Source organism: Quercus suber, unplaced genomic scaffold (genome assembly GCF_002906115.3).
Source record: "Quercus suber isolate HL8 unplaced genomic scaffold, Cork oak 2.0 scaffold_736, whole genome shotgun sequence".
Lineage (NCBI taxonomy): Eukaryota > Viridiplantae > Streptophyta > Magnoliopsida > Fagales > Fagaceae > Quercus > Quercus suber.
In genome coordinates, this window is record NW_027070175.1 from 255,129 (window position 1) to 275,917 (window position 20,789).

General features: G+C 38.5%; 1 protein-coding gene and 1 pseudogene across 1 annotated transcript; both read right to left on the reverse strand.

The window, feature by feature from the left end:
- Nucleotides 1-92: 92 nt before the first annotated feature.
- LOC112000498 (prohibitin-3, mitochondrial-like) lies at nt 93-2,515 on the reverse strand. Its single transcript, XM_065766728.1, has 2 exons — nt 2,390-2,515; nt 93-461 (listed from the first exon to the last, which is right to left on the reverse strand). The coding sequence occupies exons 1-2, from the start codon at nt 2,513-2,515 to the stop codon at nt 93-95; spliced, it is 495 nt and encodes a 164-aa protein (XP_065622800.1).
- Nucleotides 2,227-20,789, reverse strand: part of LOC111996894 (uncharacterized) — a 25,489-nt pseudogene continuing 6,926 nt past the window's right edge.

Below are 20,789 nucleotides of genomic sequence, written 5' to 3' on the forward strand. Positions count from 1 at the left end.
CGACTCGATTAAAATAACAAAAACTTTCTCCTCTCTCTCTGAATGACTCCGTGCTCACTCTCTCTCTAGTCACTCCATTTGAACATTATCTCTCAAAAGTCTCTCATGGCCTCAATCTTCCTGAGCTCAATGAGTCCCGTTCCAGCTTTCTTAGTAGCCCTCGATATCATCTGTGCTGACTCGCTCTCTCTCTCGGCCCTAATGATGGTGGCACACCTCTCTTGCTTCACCTTCGCCACCACAAACTTCGACCTCTTCGCCTCCTGCTGCGCCATCTGCTTCTGCTCCACGACGCGCAAGAACTCTGCACCGTACAACAAGCGCGTGATCGCCACATCATCGAGCACAATGTTGAAGTTCCTAGCACGCTCGGTGAGCTCGGTCTGCACGAGCGCCGAGACCTGCGGGCGCTCGGTGAGGAGCTGATTGGCGTTGAACTGAACCACGACGTCCTTCAAGACCTTGTTTTCGATCGAAGGTGGTGGTGGATGATTTTGACAGTAGGTTTGTGGATTTTGGTTATGGTGGTGGTGGATGATTTTGACTTTGGCAGTGGGTTTTTTTTGAATTTGGCTATGAGTTTTGTGGTTTATGGCTGTGGTTGTGGCAGTGGCAGTGGCAATGGATTGGGGTTGTGGTTGTCATGGTTGGTGGTTTGTGGTGACTGGTGGTTATGGGTTGTGATTGTGGTTGTGGTTTTGTTTTGTTTTTTTTTTTTTTTTTTCTTCTATATTGTGCTGTGGTTGCCAAAGTAGAGTGATGGTTGTGGCCGGTGGTAGTGGTAGTGGTGGTTGTGGCTGTGGCTGTGGTTGTGGCTGATGGTAGAGGTGGTTGTGGTTGATGTTGTGATGTTTTTTGGTAGTGTGATATATTATTTTATTGTAGGGATATATTATTTTATTGTGATATTTATATTATTTTATTGTATTGAAAGCTAAAATAGATCCACTGCTGCAGTATGTGTGTAGGTAAAATAGATAAAGTAATTTTTGTGGAGCTAAAACGCTGAATTTTTAGCTCCATTGTTGTGAATGCTCTTACCCATCCAAATGGTTGTGCTATGTTGCAACCACCCCCACCTCTATGTGCTACACAAAATACTAATGACTTTTCCAATGAACTAAACTATAGAAAATGTTTTTCAAATCATTTTCAACGTTGCAACAAAAAAGGAAGAAGAATACTTAAATTTTCATCACAAAAAAAAAAATAAAATAAATAAAATTAAACATACGAAACGTTGAAAGGGTTATAATTATCTTCTATGATGCTAGTATTGAGTTTGGAATGTTATACTAGAGCAATTTAACTACAAATTTTGTCATAATTTAATGATATAGATGACTGTGAGTTATAGCTAATTACCCAGTTACTTTTTTTTTTTTTTTTTTTTCATTGCTCACAATTAACCACTCAAAATTGTGGCAAAAGCAACAACTAAGATCCTAAATTTTCTAAGGTTTTACTAAAGTATGCTCTTGAGGCATACATTAATAACATATTTTAGTAAAAAATTTTAATGCAAAAATAAAAAAATAATTGATCCTTTTTACAACTTTTTTTAAATTTTTTATAACTAAATTTTTAAAATAAATAATTAATATATGTTTTAAAGGACATAAGCTTATGTAATCTACTCGACTCTATAATTGTAAGTTAAAAGTAAACTTCTTTTGTTCAAGGTAAAGGACCAATCTCCAATTGGATCTATGGTCAGTAGCTAGATAACATCACGTCGCATTGATTAGAAAGATGAGTGACTGAATGTCAAGACCAGAAGAGCCAAATCTTATTTATTATTACAAAAATTGACCAAACTTCCACCTAATTGTGTGTGCACTTTAGAAATTACGGAGGGTGTTTTTACAACCTGTCAACCACAAACTATAGCACACAATAATTATTTCATATATGGGTTATACTTATATATCCATATGTGATGTGTGAGAGTGATAATATGTATGGCGAATATGTAAGATAATTTTCAACGCATACACCCATACATGATGAGTCGAGCACATTCCATGAGAGAGAGAGAGAGAGAGAGAATATGTATGTCAGATACATAAGATAATTTTCAAGGCATGCATCCATATATGATGAGTCGAGCACACTCCATGAGAGAGAGAGAGAGAGAGCCCTATGCCGTAATGTGTCAACAAGGAAATTGCTTTTTTTTTTTTTTTTTTTTCGTTTGTAACAACTAAACTCTACACAAAAGAGACATTAATAAAACAAAAATGTATATAAAGATCTAAAAGCTAGTAGTAAACCATACATACATAAAATTTGAAAAAAGAAAAAGGAAAACAAAAAGAAGAGGCTAACAACAGATGATGACTACATGAAGGTTGGATAGAAAGATAGCTCCACCCCAAAGAAAAAAAACCGTTATAGTGTGAGCTATCCTGAATCCCGTGGACAGAGATTGTAGAAAAACAGGGATGATCCCCTCCTGATTTCCTCTATTGATCTGATTAATTCCACGAAAGAGTAAACTATAAAATTCTTCCATTTGTGTTTAATCCAGAACCACCAAAAACAACTAAGTATAGGCAACCTACCCCAAGCAGTTGGCAACAAATGGCATGCAGTTCGCAACAAAATAAAGTTGTCTCTAGTGAAGCATAACCAGTTTATCTCTCAACTGCTCTTATATGGGGGAAACTATGAGCCCATCGAGAGTATCCTGCATGAGGTTGAGCATAGAAAACAACATAAAACCACTTGCCATTTGTTGATTCATAAAGAGATGAAAGTCTTATATTTTTTTAAAGTTGGTTCAAGGTCAATAACATAGAAATCCTCAGTTCAGTAATTAATTGTACTGCCTAGTCATAGCATGCATTTCATGAAAAAGACCACCTCAATTTTAAAGAGGCAGGTCTAGATTTTCTTTTTTTCATTTTGGAACTGAGTGGATGTGGTAACAGTTAACAGATGCATTCATAATCTTAATAGTAAAACAACAAACAAACCTGCAGTAACAATCTCATGAAGATCTGCTTCTTTTGCATCATCACACATATCCTGCAATTAATTAAATAAGGCTGGATCACAATCCCATTTTTGTGCAGCACATAACAAATTCATGTCCCAAATCCATTGATCTGGTAATTTGTGAGGCCTGGCCCCACATCTTAAGCATAAAGATTCATGCAATACTTATTATTTAAAAAATAAAAATTATGATGCCTAAAATAACACTTCAAACACCATGCAGTTTACCTGCTCATATAAAGCCAAACTTCTTGCAATAAGCCTAGACAGACTGTTAAGAGAGCTAGTATCAAAGCTCGGATGATTAAGAACAGCCTCCTCTGATGTAAAACCAAATATCAGTGCACAAATGCTCGAAGCCATCATAAGAATTGATGAGTCTTCAGTACCCTCTGAAACCAAGTTCAAAATTTTTAACTAAGACACTTACATGACTGCAAAATTTCTTTCTAAAGGAAAAAATAAATAAAATAAGATAAGGTGTTCTGCCTAAAACACAGAGAAATAGTATGTGCAAGAACAAAACATCATAAATTTAAGGGATCTTACACAGCTTCTTGTTAACTTTGCAACACAGTTGTCAGACCACAACAGCCCATCCCTCTTGGATATGTTTATTTCAAATTTAGTGATAATGCTCGGTATTTCCAGTTTATAAGATTAAGAGTCATAAATTTAGGTTTTCTTTTATTGAAGTTTTTTTTTTTTTTGTATTTAATTTTATTTTAATATGCTTTGGAGTTCTGAATTATTCAAATTGACTTTTATCATTCAAGTCAATTTCTAGTTAGGAGATAAAAAGAGGTAAAGAGTATATGGGGTTTGTTTTGAGTGGAACAATGATTTAATTATGCAAATGAAAACAGAAGACAAAATAAGTTTGGGCAGCATTGCAATATAGATCTTTGGAGACTTTCGCCGCACTGTTTGATGTGGTGTATTTGGAGGGAAAGAAATGCTCGCTGTTTTGAGGGATGTAAATGGTCCTTGCTAGAGATTAAGTCCTTTATCTTACACACTCTCCTTGTTTGGAGGGTGGCCCTGTCGTATTTTTCTTGTTTTTCTCTTCATCTATTACTTGATCATTGTAATTTTGGTTCTTGATTTTGCCCCCATAGTACATCTCCAATGTACTCGGGTTGGCTATTTTTTCTTAATATTTTTCATTATCTATTAAAAAAAAAAAAAAAGAAGAAGAAGAAGAAGAAGAAGACAAAATAAGTTTGAACAAGAAAATACTGATATGTATGAAGGTTAATGTTGGACTACATGATTTTATGAACATTAGTCCCAAATGGGGAGAGCCCACTATCAAATGAATGTTTCATTCTTCCTTTAGCAATAAAAATGACATTATTGTTACAAGTTCTAGCACCCCAAACTTCCTTACCAATGAAATAACATTGATAAGTGTTCCACCCAGCTCTCACAGCTCTCAAAAACTAAATTTCCTAGAACATTGAGCTCTATTAATTGATTTTCCATCCATGAACTGTAACCCTATATCTAGTCCGGTTATTTTTCAGATTGCACCTTATTTAATGAATTCATTATTAGATATAAAAATAGAATGAAATTCAGGAGTCAGGACCACCTTCTATTCAACATGAGCACTGTGGTGAATACAAAGGTAGGAACTCACTGAAAATTATTAAAACAGATGGTAACAAAACCAAGCCAAACTAGGGGCGGGGAGAGGGGGGAGGAGTCTTATCTTCCACTGAATTACAGAAGAATCAGACAATAGTGTTCCCAATGCTGATGAAGATTTGTAGATGGGGACTGTATAGAGAAGAGAGTACCTGTCCAATATGCCAATGCTTTCAAAAGATGAACAAAAGTTGATTCATCCAATGACAACCGTGCTTGCTCTCTGTTTACAAAAAGAAGCAAAATTGTTAATCTTTTGCATACCAATATCATAAAACACATCTTATGGATATGATGTCAGCGGTACACCACCTTCAATAGTAGATTCACGATTGTATCACATGCCAAGAAGACACAACTGCCGTTCTCAACCACGTAATTATTAGGTCCAATCAATTTTATGAGGCATTCCATAACCTGCACATAAAATTAATATGCTAAAAATGTATACTTATCAGATCAAGTCATGACAATGCATCTGTACATGTAAAAGTATATTCATTTTTTCAACCTTCCTAAATTTTGACTTTAGAATATTGTGAGCATCTAGCGGATGTCCTCATGGTGCCATCGTAAAATATTGACAGAAATTAAAAATAATAGACAAAAAGCAAGCCATCATGAATATGAAGGACACCCTCAACAATCAAATTATGTTACAAGGATGCACTATCTTTCTTTTCAACTTAGAAATACATCAATTAAAATAATGCACAGACTTACAGCTTTATGCCCTCCAGAAGAAGCCAAAGCTTTGCATCCTTCAATCTTCATTGTTATTTGACACAACATTGGAAGCAAAAAACATATGGAGTAGAAAGGACTGCCATTCAGAAATAATTTAAGCAAAGTTCATTCTCCAAGTAAAGAAACAACCCCAGAATTCATCCCCCAAAAACCCAACACATGAACTTGCCTAAAAAGAGAGAGAGAGAGAGAGAGGAAACAAAAACCAAAGAACAATCATCAGTCCATCAAACAATAATATTTTGAAAGCTGTTAAACCTTTGATCATCTTCACCTTCAATTGACAGCATATACTCTAATAGCTCTCTCACCTTCTCTTCGCATGCAATGGGTGTTTCTGCAAGATAGCTGATACAAGAACATATAACTTTATTGGAGAATCTTTTCGGATTAAATCACAATTTAGAAAAGGATCCAGAAAGTCAGCCCAGTTCTTAGTATATTTCTGTAATATTCTCTCTATCAGATATCATAAAATGAATAATTTATCACACGTATGGACAGAAAAAAACCCTTTTCACTAAATATTTTCTTTTTTTGACAAGTAGGAAAGAAAAAAACCATTAACATATCCTTTTCACTAAATATTGCTAACCTCTATTACCTCCTTAGCACAGCATATTATACACATACACACAACTCTGAAAGCCATATTGAATTTCTCCTATGAGTTCTAATTAACAATCTCTAAATTATTAGACAAGACAAAATATGACCCAACACCCCATTGCCTCTACAAGCCATTGGCCAGCTGAGGTGAAAGAAACTAGCAAAACCCAATCATGTTTTTTCCCATGATGAGGCATTTCATAATAACAATTCAACCACAAGGCCACTAGTTGAAGGTAGTTTCTTCTTCTTTTTTTTTTTTTTTTTTCAAATGTTTGAATGTCATACTATTAATAAACTTTTTCCTCAAAAAAAGAAAAAAATAAAAGAAAAGAAGAAAGAACTACATTGTTGCACAGAAAGCTTAAACAAGTTTTTATTTATATAAGTTATAAAATTTAATTAGAAAAGAGACTACTCCATGTACATAGTAATGCACACAAAGAAAACTAAAGTGTCAGGACTTTATAAATTCAGGGATGGAGTTACTGTTACTCTGTTAGTAAAGCCCCATGCATGCGACCAACCAAATAAAGATCAAAGAAACTATGTGAGCAATTGGGTCCCCGAAAGTTGTGTCCACGTGTGCACAATGCATGTGTTCATGTGTATGGTCAATTGATATTTCTGTTGGAAGCTTGAATACTCTCTATAACTTCATAAGAGTTTCACATTTCTTTTATCCCCTAAACTATGTTGTTCATACTGCAATATGCTGGCACTGTGGCATACTTGTTTAGACACAACATAACCTGGGTTATGGAATACGTGTCCAACCTTTTGACTTTTTTATTTTTTATAATAAGTAATAAAAAAAACTACAAAGAATGAGAATTACAATCTAAATGAAATAAGATCTTGAAATTTACAATAGATTCCAACTCTGTAGGGGTCCAAATCACAAGACCATTCAAACAATGAAAATAAGAGACAATTTCAGATAAATAACTTAGACCGCCCTCTCAAATGTACATTGATTCCTCTACCTCCACAAAGTCCCCAATAAGCAAAATGGGCTAGGTTCCAAACAAAAAAAGAATGTTTACCAAACCAATTTCTCAAACTAGCCAATATCTCAGCAACACTCTTGGACATAACCCAATGAACCCCAAATGCATAAAAGATAGAGTCCATAATCATACGCTACATCACAATGCTATAGCAAATGGTCCATGGTCTCGTTACTCCTGCAGCACATACAACACCATATTACCAAAGTGATTCCTCTTTTAATCAGATTATTGCCTATTAGATCTTCCCGTGGCCCATGTTGTCCACACAAAAAAGCTATCCTTTTTGGAGCCTTTGCACGCCAAATGCTTTTCCAGGGAAACATCACTTCTCTTGAGCCTTTTAGAGCAGAATGTGAATGAACATCAAATCTACCATTACCATTCAACGTTGACCATATGAAAGCAGGACCCTCGCTACTTGGGATATTAGAGTCAACTGATACTAATTCCCAATCATTAACATCAGAAATAAACCTAATATTCCATGAGCATGTAGCTCTCTTTATTTTGAGTCTCCAAGTAAGAGGTAATTGAAGCGTCCCTGTCAATTGCAATGGCATACAACTCAAAACACATTTCTTTCAATAATTGATTCCCACATCATAAATCATGCTAGAACCTTACCCGAGAACCTTGCTCAAGTACCATCCCCAACCGCATACTATAAATAACCCACAAATCTCATGATCCCAATTAAAAGTGAGCATTTTTCCACAAGAAAGAGAGGACTATTACCAAATGTTCTCCAAATCCTTTTTTATACAATTAATTTCTTAAGTAATTACAAATCCCCTTTGCTAGGATTTCAGACAGTAAGGCATGAATCTGGGTGGTTTATCAATTAAAGGACACGATAATGCATATTAGCACAATTATGTCAATTATTTTAATCTTATTATCTTTTTAACTTTCAACCTTGGATTTCTTCTTTGGAAACACCAAGAGGTGTCAACTAGTTGAACTTCATAATCTAATTATATATTTGTTTAGATATTGATTGCTTCATTCAATTATCTAGCACATATATGTACTACTGTCTCTATTGCAATACATTTACCTCTACCTATACTAAAAGTGTTGGCCGTATCTTAATTTTCAGGTACTAGGGGAGTCAAGACCCTACAAACGTACCTGTAGTCTGAGCAACATGGCCTTCAATATTACCAAGTAGATTAAAAATAGGAAGATGTATGATATTTCATGCTGTTCTAGTCTGTTGAGACTCTTCTACTAAGAAATCAACAAAGTTGGAAACTTTATTCCAAGGGAGATAATGGTCAGAAGATACCTCCCAATAATCCAGACTGAAGCAAGAAGATCATCTCCTTTCCTTTGTCCATGTTCCTGTATAATCACAACAGTGAATTCACAAAGGCAGCACATAAAATCTTAATGATATCAAATCACTACCATACCTTCGCATCTTGTAAATAATCTAAGACAAACACTAATTGTCTCATCAAGTGCCCTGATCACATTTGTGAAAGTGCTTTCATCAATAAGGTCCCCTGTGAATGATTCCACAAAGATGATTGAGATTGCCTAGAAGAAACAGCAAAACACAGTTGATAGTATAGGGCTCCCTTACAACTCAAATGAGGTGTAAGCAACAAGGTAAAGAAACCACCATATCCAGAAAGAGGAAGTGAAAATTTTGACAAGAAAGTTAAATAGCATGAATAATGGGTCAAAAAGTAGCCTAAAGTGCACATCCATGCTCCAACCCATGCTGTAGTTAAGGTTAGCCAAGCTATTGACCTAAGTGACCTAAAGGTTGGCCAAGCTAGAAACCTTCAATAAAAACCCTAGTTGATGGGCCTGGCACTAGTAACTAGGTTTAAATGGACAACTATCAAACCAGAGTACCATCACTTATCCTCATACATATATTACAGACACAGATGCACATATACACTGGCTAAAAGTTCTCAAGATCATAGAAGTTCATGTCACCAGCAGCATTTTATGTCACATATAATAGCTTATTATCATACTAAGTGACAAAACAATAAAATTCGTTAACTTAAAGAAAGGCGCAAAGTTTTGAGGAAATATGTGAAGCGTAACAGCATAACAGAATATCAACATTTTTTTAGTGAAATGCAATGATCTTTCTTATACAAATATAAAAATCATCAGTGAGGGAATGAATGTTAAATAAATATTGTGATTGCCTGACTCAAGTGAATGCAAGTACACTAAATATTCACAAACCCGTTAACTAATCAAAAGCAGATTGAAATCACATACTAGCTACTCTAAGAATCTCTTACATACCTTCATTTTCCTTTTTTTTTTTGATAAGTAATAAAGATGTATATTCAAGAACATTACCTCATGCAAAAAGACATAAGGCAGAGATAAAAGAGTACCGAGAACGAAGATAAAAAACAGAAAGAAAAGATACTAATTACAAAGGAGAGAGCTAAGAAATATAGGTAGAGAATCACTAAAGATGAGTCCCCAAGCCCTAGACCAGTAAAAAGGGTGCCATTGAATGAAGCCAATAGCTGGTCATCAGAACTTTCCATGTCCTCAAACGTCCTCCAATTTCGTTCCCTCCAAAGACACCACATTACGCACAGAGGAGCTAAATTCCAAATACTAGACGAATGCTTTCCAAGCCAATTCCACCGACCAAAGAGAGTATTCGCCACTGATCTTGGCAAGACCCATGCAATCCCAAAAGATCTAAACACCAAATTCCACAATCGGTCAGCCTTACCACTATGCAATAGCAGATGATCCACAGTCTCCCCATTACAACAACACATAATGCACCAGTCAACATAGTCCATCCCTCTACCCCTCAAATTCTCACCTGTAAGTATCTTATCCTATACAGCCATCCACACAAAAAAGGAAACACGCCGAGAGGCCTTAACCTTCTAAACACCTTTCCAAGGAAAGATAATGGGCAATGGATCTCTTAACTTATTATAAAATGATCAGTTATCAAAGTCCCCTTTCTTCGTCATCTTCCATCGCATACGGTCTCCATTCTCAATTGGAGGTAACTTGGAACCCAAAATACAGAGAAATTCATCCACAACACCCATTTCCCAATCATTTGGTCTCCAATTGAAACGAACATCCCAGCTTCTCCGATCTCATATCCCCAACCGTTCAAGAGAAGAGGCCACAGATGCCTCTTTATTGGAGGCAATCCCATACACAACCAGAAAGGTCAATTGAAGTGGAGAATCTCCACACCATTGATTTGTCCAAAGCTTCACTCTATCCCCCACCCCTAGCTCAAACCGAATATATTTACTAAAAACCTCCCAACCCATACGGATGCTTCTCCACAAACCACATCCACGAACTCCTTTATCTAGCTTGGATGTCTATTCCCCCCATTCTTCCCCAAACTTTAGAGCTACAACCCTTCTCCAAAGCCTTGTCTTCTCAACCCTAAACCGCATAGCCATTTCCCTAGTAAGGCTTTATTAATAGTAGGTAATTTTCTTATTCCTAACCCACCATTCTCCAGAGGTGCACACACCTTATCCCATCCCACCAAATGTGTCTTGGATTCCCCCCCATAAGAAATCCCTTTGCAATCTCTCAATTTTATTGGCCACATGCGTAGGGATAGTAAAGAGAGATAAAAAGTAAGTCGGAAGACTAGATAATGTGCTTTTAAGCAATGTCAATCTTTCACCTTTTGACAAATACATATTTTTCCACCCAGCCAACTTACGCTCAATTTTCTCCAAGATAGGATTCCAAATAGTAGGGGATTTGTGGGATGCCTCTAGAGGCATACCAAGATAAGTCATAGGCAAAGACCTAATCCGGCAACCTAAAATCTCTGCCAAGATATAGATATTAGGAACCTCCCCAATGGGAACTATCTCACTCTTCAAGACATTAACCTTTAACATTGTCACAGCCTGGAAACAAAGAAGGGGTGTCCGAACATATAGAATCTGCTCCTCATCTGCATCACAAAATAGAATCGTATTATCCGCAAACAAAAGATGCGAGACACAAACCCCTCCACCCCGTCTACCATCAGCCCTAAAACCTTGAAGTAAACCAACACCTTTAGCTCTTTTCATCATCTTATTGAAAACCTCCACCATAACCAGAAACAACATAGGAGATAGCGGGTCCCCTTGTTTCAATCCCCTCGAACTCCCAAAAAACTTAACTAGAGACCCATTAACCAAGACAGAGAACTGGACTGTAGCTATACAAGTACAGATCCACCTACACCACCTTGCCCCAAATCCCATTCTCCTTAACAAATTTAGAAGAGCCTCTCAATTCACATGATCATAGACTTTTTCAATGTTTAGCTTACAAATAACCCCCGAAATCTTGCTCTTCACCGTACTATCAACACACTCATTGGCAATAAGAACTGAATCAAGTATCTGTCTACCACCCACAAAATTGTTCTGAGTCTCAGATATTAGATGATCTAAGACCTCTTTCAAGCGGTTTGCCAGAGCCTTAGCTAAGATCTTGTATACACTCCCCACCAAGCTAATAGGTCTAAAATCTCTAATATTGGAGGCACCATTCTTCGTGGGGATTAGGGCTATAAAAGTTGCATTAAGAGATTTTTCAAACTTACTATGTTGATAAAACTTTTCAAACACAGCTAAAACATCTCTTTCCACAACTCCCCAACAATGATGATGGAAGGCCATAGAAAAACCATTAGGACCTGGGGTTTTATCTCCTTCCAACTCTTCTACAACTTGAAAATCTCCTCCTTTTCAAACCTCCTTTCAAGCCAGTCTTTCTCTAGCCCCTCGATCTGATCAAACTCTAATCCTTCCACAAAAGGCCTCCACTCCTCTGTCTCATTGTACAAGATTTTATTAAACTAAACTACTTGGTCTGTCATCTCTGATTCGTCCTCATAAATAACCCCATCCACCTCCAGCATACTAATATGATTATACCTTCTCTAGGAATTAGCCACCTTATGGAAGAACTTGGTATTGTTGTCTCCTTCCTTAATGCAAAGCATCCTTGATTTCTGTCTCTACGAAACTTCTTCCAAAAAAAGAAGGTTCTGTATTTGAGATCTCATCACATCCCTCTCCCCTATCTCCACTTCAGAAAGGCCATACTCCCCTTCCTTAGCATCCAATAATTTCAAGGCTTCCAACAATTCTTTCTTTTGACAACCTACGTTTCCAAACACACTTCGGTTCCACTAATAATGTCTCCTTTTATAGCCTTCAGCTTCTTAGCAAGCACAAAACTGGGAGTACCTGAGAAGGAGTATTGATTCCACCAAGAATGAACCCTCTCTTTGAACCCATCTGTCTTTAACCACATGTTCTCAAACCTAAAAGGATTCTTCCCCCTCAACATCCTCCCAGCCTCCACTAATATGGGGAAGTGGTCTGAAATACGACGAGGTAATACCCGGTGGATCAAATCCAGGTAGTAATCCTCCCAATCATGAGAAACCAGAGCCCTGTCTATCCTGGACATCGAAGGCTGATCCGAGCCACTAGACCAAGTATAACTCCATCCTTCCAACGACAAATCTATCAAATTAAGCTCCTCAACGAACTTAGAAAAAATCTCCATAGCCAGAGTAAGGTGCGATCCCCCCAACCGTTCACTTGGGAAGCGAATGATATTAAAATCCCCTATGTAACACTATGAAATATCCCAAAGTTGCTGAATTCCAATTAGCTCATCCCACATCTGCCCCCTTAAGTTATTATCATTCGGGCCATAAACCCCAGAACATGCCCAAATAAAACCATCCCCACACCCTGCCACTGAACCAATACGGAAAAGCAACCCACCATTACCTCCAACTTTTCTAAAGCCCTCCTATCCCACATCAACAAAACCCCACCAGCCGTCTGATCCGCATCCAAAGCCACCCAATCTACATAAGGACAACTCCACAAGCTACAAACCAGTTGTCTATCCGAGAGTCATTCAATCCTCAAACATTCCATGACACCATTTTCAACTTCATAAAAACAATTAATCCCCTACTCCAAAATTAGAATTGCAGTCAACGAAGACTATCTACCATCATAATTAACCGAGGAAATTAGATTCCTCAACTTCCTCTTCCCTTTATCCTTGGACACAACTTTCTGGTGGGCTGCATCTTTCCTGTTCTACAGATTAGCAGCCTCAATCTCCCTCTCAAAGCTTTGTAAAAGCATGATGCACATCTTCTCATGCCGTCCCAAAGAAAGACCCATCATTTTACAAAAACTAGGGATTCTATGTTTCACCCAATTAGAAATATTCAGCTAATTTTCCACCCCCGTCACACCGATATTATTATGCAACTCCGTTGACACAACCAACCCCATAGGATTTATAGTCATCAAAGGGGAGAAGCTATCCACATCACCCAAGTCCAGATCTGCACTAAGTGCTTCTACCTCAGTCAATACTTCCGGAGCAGAATTACCATGGTCTGCCAGCACCAAAAATTGCCTAACCTGATGGTTATTATCTATCCCCTGACCATCATTTATACAATCAGCCCGACCATCTTTATCTCCATCCTGAGCACCCAAACCCACAGTCTCAGCTCCCCAGAGTCATCGGGAACAGTACACTCAACCTCCACCGATGACTCCACAGAGCAACCCACTGTCTCGGAGTGAGGAGAAGACCCATACCCATCGGAGACAGTGCACTTAGCCACCACCGAGGGCTTCGCGAGACTACCCATCGTCTCGATATGACCAGCCACGATCTCACAGTCACCACCACCCGTCGCCGTCGTCGAGGGATGGCTTCGCACCTAAATCACTGGCGCTGGCGACTTCACGGCGTGACCTCCACCATCTGCTGTGACGTCGACCACCCTCGGAAGCTCACCGTGTTGATCCAACTTCTTCAGACTCAACGAAACTTCGTGAAGGGCAGTGGGATTCTCCGCCATCGCCGATCTATGGGCTTCTGGCGTTGGTGGGCTCGGATCAACTAAAGAGGAGAACTCACCTACTTCCATCCTAAATGGGCTTGTGAGCTCTGAGTTAGGGAAGCCCACCTGTTGGTCTAGGCCCACTACATCCTTTCTTAGAGCCCGTGAAACACATTTAAATTTTTTTTACTCCCCCTTGATTGCTATCCCAGGAAACCTGTCTCCTACGTTTCACATCAACTGCTACAATTAAACCACTCCCTATCCAGCAAGATCTCCTTATATCACTCCTTTTCCCATTTTCATCAGATTTTGAATTCACACTGAATCTTACTGGAACACGTTTCCTATTTTCTGCGTGAATTTGCCCACCTTAGTACTTGTAAGTTTCTGATTCATCACCAACAGCCCCCTTGACTGATTCTGCCTCTCCACAAACTCCCCCTGAGTCATATTTTTATCCTTATCCTTGGTTATAATAAGTTGTGACTGAGTACCCTTGGCTGCATTTGACCCTTCAATATCTCAACAAAAGACCGAGAAGGATGAAGCCCCAACGTTCTCCTTTGTTGCTGAGACACAAATTTGGCCTGGCCTGAACCTCCGAAAGCATATTGGTCAGGTTCCAACATCTTCCTCAGTTCAAGCCCAAAGACCTTCCAAACATTTTGTGCTTTGCCTCCAGGAATGATGACAATTCTTCTAAGCCCGCCAACTTTGAGTTCAGACACTAAAAGGAATTGACCAAAGGAGTTTGATCCCCGCTGCAAAGTGTACACGGTATCTCCTTCTCTAAGTGTAAAAAACTGTTTGGGATTGATTCCGACCACCGCGTGTTCTATATTCTTCATCAACCATAAAGCTGCATTCTTGCCCATGAATACTGACTTCATGAAGTGATTACCTCGTTCAAAAATACGTAAGGAGAAAAAATTTCCTCCTTCCTCAGCCACCAATTGAAAAAACTTAAATTCAATGAAAAAACTACGAATTCTGCCCATTGAAAAAGCAAGTAATACCTTCATTTTCACTAGCATTTGATATTAATTTAATAATCTTCTCCATCAAGGAAAAGGCAATAGCCACATGTCTTTGCTTTGAAAGAATTGTTTGAGCAGTGGACGAAGAACTATTTGATGCTTCGTATTTCAAGCAGGCAAGCTCATTCAGCAAAACAGCAACTTCAACACTTGATTGCTCTAAGACAAGCAACAGAAACCTGACAAAAGAATGAAGTGAAGAAAAAAAAATTGAAAGTGAAACCTGCACATTTAATATGAATGGCTCTAAAAACCATAGTATTTACATTTACAGCTTACCTGTCAACAGGAATGGGATCCTCTTTATCAGGCAAGTTTATTTGCCCAATCAACCAATGCTCCCCAAGTATTGATACCATAGCCTCAGCCAACGTAAGGGCCTCAAGCTTTTCAGCAGGTGCTGCACAGGAGTGACACAAAAATAAAGATCAACAAGCTACATCCAGAAAACAAAAAATTGTGGACACTGTAAATATATGTATATATATATAACTAAGAGCCTTGTATCTCAACTAACATCTTATAGTGTTTGAAAATGAGACATTAAGAATTCAAATCCCCCAACCACCAATTATCGAATCATCAAAAATATATAGACTTATATGATGTGCTTATTTACCTTTGCCTTTTTCTGACTTATTATTTTACTTTAGCAATTTAAAACGGGGGGGAATTCACTTTGTTTACAAGCTTTTCAGCAGGTGCTGCACAGGAGTGACACAAAAATAAAGATCAACAAGCTACATCCAGAAAACAAAAAATTGTGGACACTGTAAATATATGTATATATATATATATAACTAACAGCCTTGTATCTCAACTAACATCTTATAGTGTTTGAAAATGAGACATTGGGAATTCAAATCCCCCAACCACCAATTATCGAATCATCAAAAATATATAGACTTATATGATGTGCTTATTTACCTTTGCCTTTTTCTGACTTATTATTTTACTTTAGCAATTTAAAACGGGGGGAATTCACTTTGTTTACAAAACCCATTCGACGAAATCTTATCACACCTCTTTTTTCACACCAAAAACAAAAAGGGGGAACAAAGGAAATATATTAACACAGATCCTTTCAACTATGTAATTCCATCTTAACATCCTGAACGTTCATCTATATCAATTTCATAAACATAGAGGTGCTGCATTCCAAATTTGCACCTTACACCCGACAAACCCATTAATGGCCAACTTTTCAAGAAACTTACTGGCAACCAAAGTTGGAATTACACTACTAACCCCAAAAAGTGAAATAAACATGACAAAATACAGCAGGCAATCCAGCCACACATAAAGCATTCCATAACAAATATAATTTATTCATTGAGTCTTAATGAGGAAAAAAATAATTAATTTTTCAGCAGCATTAATTCAGAGTAAAGAAAAGATAATGCTTAACGATGCTCATTCTGCAAAACTGACAGCTGATTACAGGGACACTCTTAGAAAAGCTATCAAAAGAAAGAAGTCAGGACAGCACCTTCTAACTCTTCCAATAACTTCACCTTATTGCCAAATATTAGATTTAGACCCACATATTAACACATAGAAAGGCAGTAGAAGTGTGCTTTTTTTTTTTTTTTTTTTTTAAGAATAAAATTTAGTTACAAAATTGGTTGTGGTATAAAACTATAACTTCCTTTAAAACAATTAACATTACTACGATAGGCTTTGGGCAATATTTCAAGCCTAAAATCGAGTCTCAGTCTTGACTCTCCTAACATTATATGGGCGACGAAAAAATGCCCCCAATACACTTCATACTTTTTACTGAAAATTTCTGGATCCCTTTTCTTGGGGATTTAGACTCTATTTATAGGGAAAGAGATTCCCCCTCCACTGTCCACCTATAGGGTGGATGATGAGGGTGAAGCTACTTGTCCCATATGGATCCCCCCCCCCCCCCCCCCCCCCCCCCCCCCCCAGGGTGAAGCTACTTGTCCCATATGGATCCCCCCCCCCCCCTCCCCCCTTCTTTCTTTTAAGGTGAGGATGAGTGGAAGTAAAGGTGTACAACACTGTTTTAATGGGTCATTCTATAATAAATGTAACTTGGTTGGTAGGTATATGCGGAGGTAACAATTGCTGAGTTTGAAAATTATCCCTACTAGCCCATCTAATGCAATTTCCCTTTAAGCTGGCTAGATTGTCCATCTTTTACGAAATACACAGAGTTTGAGGGCTTCCCTTAGTCCATCATAAAGCACATGTTAAATTAACTAACCAATTATCTTAGGCCATGTGGGCCAATGACATTAGAGCTAGTCTTCTATATATGATTGTAATTCAATATTAGATATCAATGAAGAATAAACCAATTGCTTAGTGCATCTCTCTCTCTCTCTCTCTCTCTCTCTACGGAGATCTAGGTCCCCTTGAAGTGGCCTACAACAACTAATGTTCTAATTCACCATTCTTACTTGTCCACAATTCATATTCATATTTTAGCAAGTTCTTATCATAATCCAACTATTAGAGAAAGGTTCAATACGTAAAAATGTGCTAGTGTACTGTGTGAGAGATCAAAAAAGATGAGGTAGGGTTTTGAAAACATGGAGACACTCTCTCTAGCTCAGTTTTTGGATGGAGGCATAAGTTGAGTATATACGTGTATATGTGTGTGTGAACTAGGGTTTTAAAGCTTTTTGGAGGGTTTTGGATGTTCCTATGGGTCTGGGGGGTGCCCTCTCAAAGATTTAAGTACTGGGACCCTAAATATGGTTTTGGAAGTGAGGCTATGCACACAACCTCGTGAGTGTGCATACACAATCCCAAAGGTGTGTACATAGAACCCTAATTTTGATGGCATTGATAGCCCGACTTCAAACGTCCATAATTTATTCATTTTAAATCCAAATTGGGAAAATTTTGAATTCAATTAAAGCCCAAGATGTCTACTTTCCAATTAAAAAATTCTCATTCAAATATTCATTGTGGTTCAAATGTTATGGTAAAAACAGTGAGAAAAAAGTCATTTTTCAACATTATTTTCAAAGCAATTTGGAGTACTTTTAAGTTATGATTATCTTCAGACTATTGAGAACACTTCAATTACCCTTAATTGATGCATTTCAAGCTCATCATTGGGACTAAGGATTAAAGGTTATTAATGAGTACAAAATGAGGTGTTTACAGAGGTACAAAATGAGGTACTAAGCTTATCATTTTTGTAGTCTAAAAATGCTTTAAATAATTTATTGACATGGCATCATTTCATTAGAAAACTAAACACACAGGGGCAAGCTTATGTGACACTTAACAGAAAATATAGATTGAGAGGCTGTTGATGCAAATAGAATATATCTTTAGGGGATAAAATCTAAATTTTGAAATAATTATAAAATTTCAAAGTGTAAAATTCAAAAACCCCAGAACTTTAGAGGCGCAATTTGCACTTTAGCCTTAATATAATATAAAATATATAGTGACACTCCTTTTAAATTTCAAAAGCTTTTGATAGTAGATATTATTCATTATAGTTGTAGGGTCTATTTTTGTGGCCCAAGCCTAAAAGATATGGGTTGAAGGCCCAACGAACCCGGGACAATAAATTTGTAGAGAGTGGGCGAAAGAGCTAGGCTGGTTATAAAGTAAACAATGGTTGGCTAGGTTAATTGCAGCGATGATAACATGAAATGATGCCTGAACAACTCCATGAATGGATATCCGAAGAGATGTTTTATTAAGTGGACAGTGATTACAACATTCAGAGTTACAGTAAAACTTTTCTCTCTCTTTTTCTCTCTCTCCTGCATCCCCTATTATCAGGGACCCTTCTTCTTTATATAGCATCCTCTCCTATCATCTCCATCGTCCACCTGTTCTTCATCTGCGTATCTACTTAAGTGCATATCACGTCATGTGTCTACTTTAGTTTTTTGTGAGTGGCGGTAGCCGAGGTTACACTGTTCAGGGGTCTTCTCCACATAAATGCGGCCAAAAAAGCTGTTGCAGTGCATTAAATGCGGTGGTAGCAGCTTTTCCTTTAGATATTTTTTAGTTCTGATCATCTCCAGATCCACCCAGGACTTATCATTATCATTGGGATTATTAGGAAGATTATTCGGACTTTCCACACGTTTGTTTGATCAAGGCTATTTGTGTCCGAGGAGTAAGACGTCTTCGGACCAGTGATGACCTCTTTGGACGGTACTCCCCCTTTACTTCTGGGCTTCCTGCTTCAGATGAGCCGCCCCAACCACCTATTGCTCCTCAAAAATACAATAGTCCTTAACAGAGTGTCCCGGACCCATTAAGTAGCTCGGGGCTTTTTCCCCCCACAATAGCCCCTCAAAATCTTAATTTTTCCCTCGCGTCCGAAGAGAAAAAATGAGATTTTGACTTGTCACGGGGTAAAAGCTTGAAAACAGACAAAAGTTCGGCCTGACACGTGTGTAGGTATAGATGCGCGCGCTCCATCATTGCTGCCGTTGTTTTCCGTATTCCCAAAGCGCTACATTAATTACAACAGGGGGCACCTTGTCCTTTACATCCAATGGTGGGCTATTGATCCAACGGACGGGGTTCTTCCTCGGGGTTTTGGCGAAATAAATTCTGCCCCTTCGTTTGATCTCGTATAAAGTCTCAGAGGTAGATATTTCCTCCTTACTTTGCAACTCCCAGACCATTCCACAAGAACAAGCACACAAACGCTCCGAGCTTTTCCAATCGCCGATTTCAATTCTTCCCAGAGTTCTCAAGAATCCTTCCACGAGTCTAGAGATCAGGGTCTAGTTTAGTTCCTGTAAGTTTCTATCATCTTAATCCTCCAGTTTTCTCTTCGGCTATCCTTTTTCCAATTTGAGCGACTGTTTCCTCATTGCTGCATCGTACCTCCACTTTTCCGTTGAGTAGTGATGTGAAAACTCGAGTACTTGGTAGATAGCCCTGCCCAGTTGGAGAAGTTTAGGGCCACATACCGCATACCTCCAAACGTGGGTGTGAGGTATTGCCCTCCGGAGAAGATACTAACTGATCGAAAAACGGGGGAAGTTGTGATTCCTGTCATTGCCTTCCTAGAAGGGGGAATGACAATTCCTATGGGCCCTATCACCACTAGCTACCTTTGAAACCATAGGATTACCCCTTGGCAGTGCGCGCCTAATATGTTTAGGATCCTAGGAGCAATTGAGGACCTTAACCGCCACCTATGATTGGGGCTCACTTGGCTTGACGTGGTGCACATGTATAAGTTCCACAGCCAGTAAGGAGCAGGATATTATTTAAAATCCCGGTTCGACGTTGTTAGGCTCATCTCCTGCCTTCCCAAATCCAATAAAGGGATGAAGGATAACTACGTGATCATCTCAGGCGCGTGGTATGACAGCCCTCACTGTCCGACCAGACCAGGAGAGCCAGGTGGGACACGTTAGGCTTAGGCACACTAACCATAGGCTTAAGATCTTCGACTTTTAACAGTTTTTTATTCTTCCTGTGTTGCTGCTTTCCAGTTTCTAACAAAGCTTTGCTGTGACTTGTAACAGATAAGAGAAACATCTCTCCTCGGCTCAGCCTCACCAACTTCGCCGCGCTCAACTTTTTGCTACGGTCCGAGATCTTCATAAGCGAGAACGGACAACTCCGATCGGCTCCCCTCATCCTAGGGTACAAAACGAAGCGAAAAGACTTCTAACCGGTCGGCAACGCGATAGTCCAAGGAGACAAACGTCTCAACCGTATCGACATTTCGTTTAAGGGTTTTCTGGCACCGCACGACCTTCCACCTGTACCACACCCAAACCCCCAGGGTATACCCCCTCTCGTACAGCCACTCCAGCAAGTTCCCCTCAGACTAGAGGTTAAGGGTGAAAAGGTTGGTTCCTCCACCTCCTCGCTAGAAGAACAAAT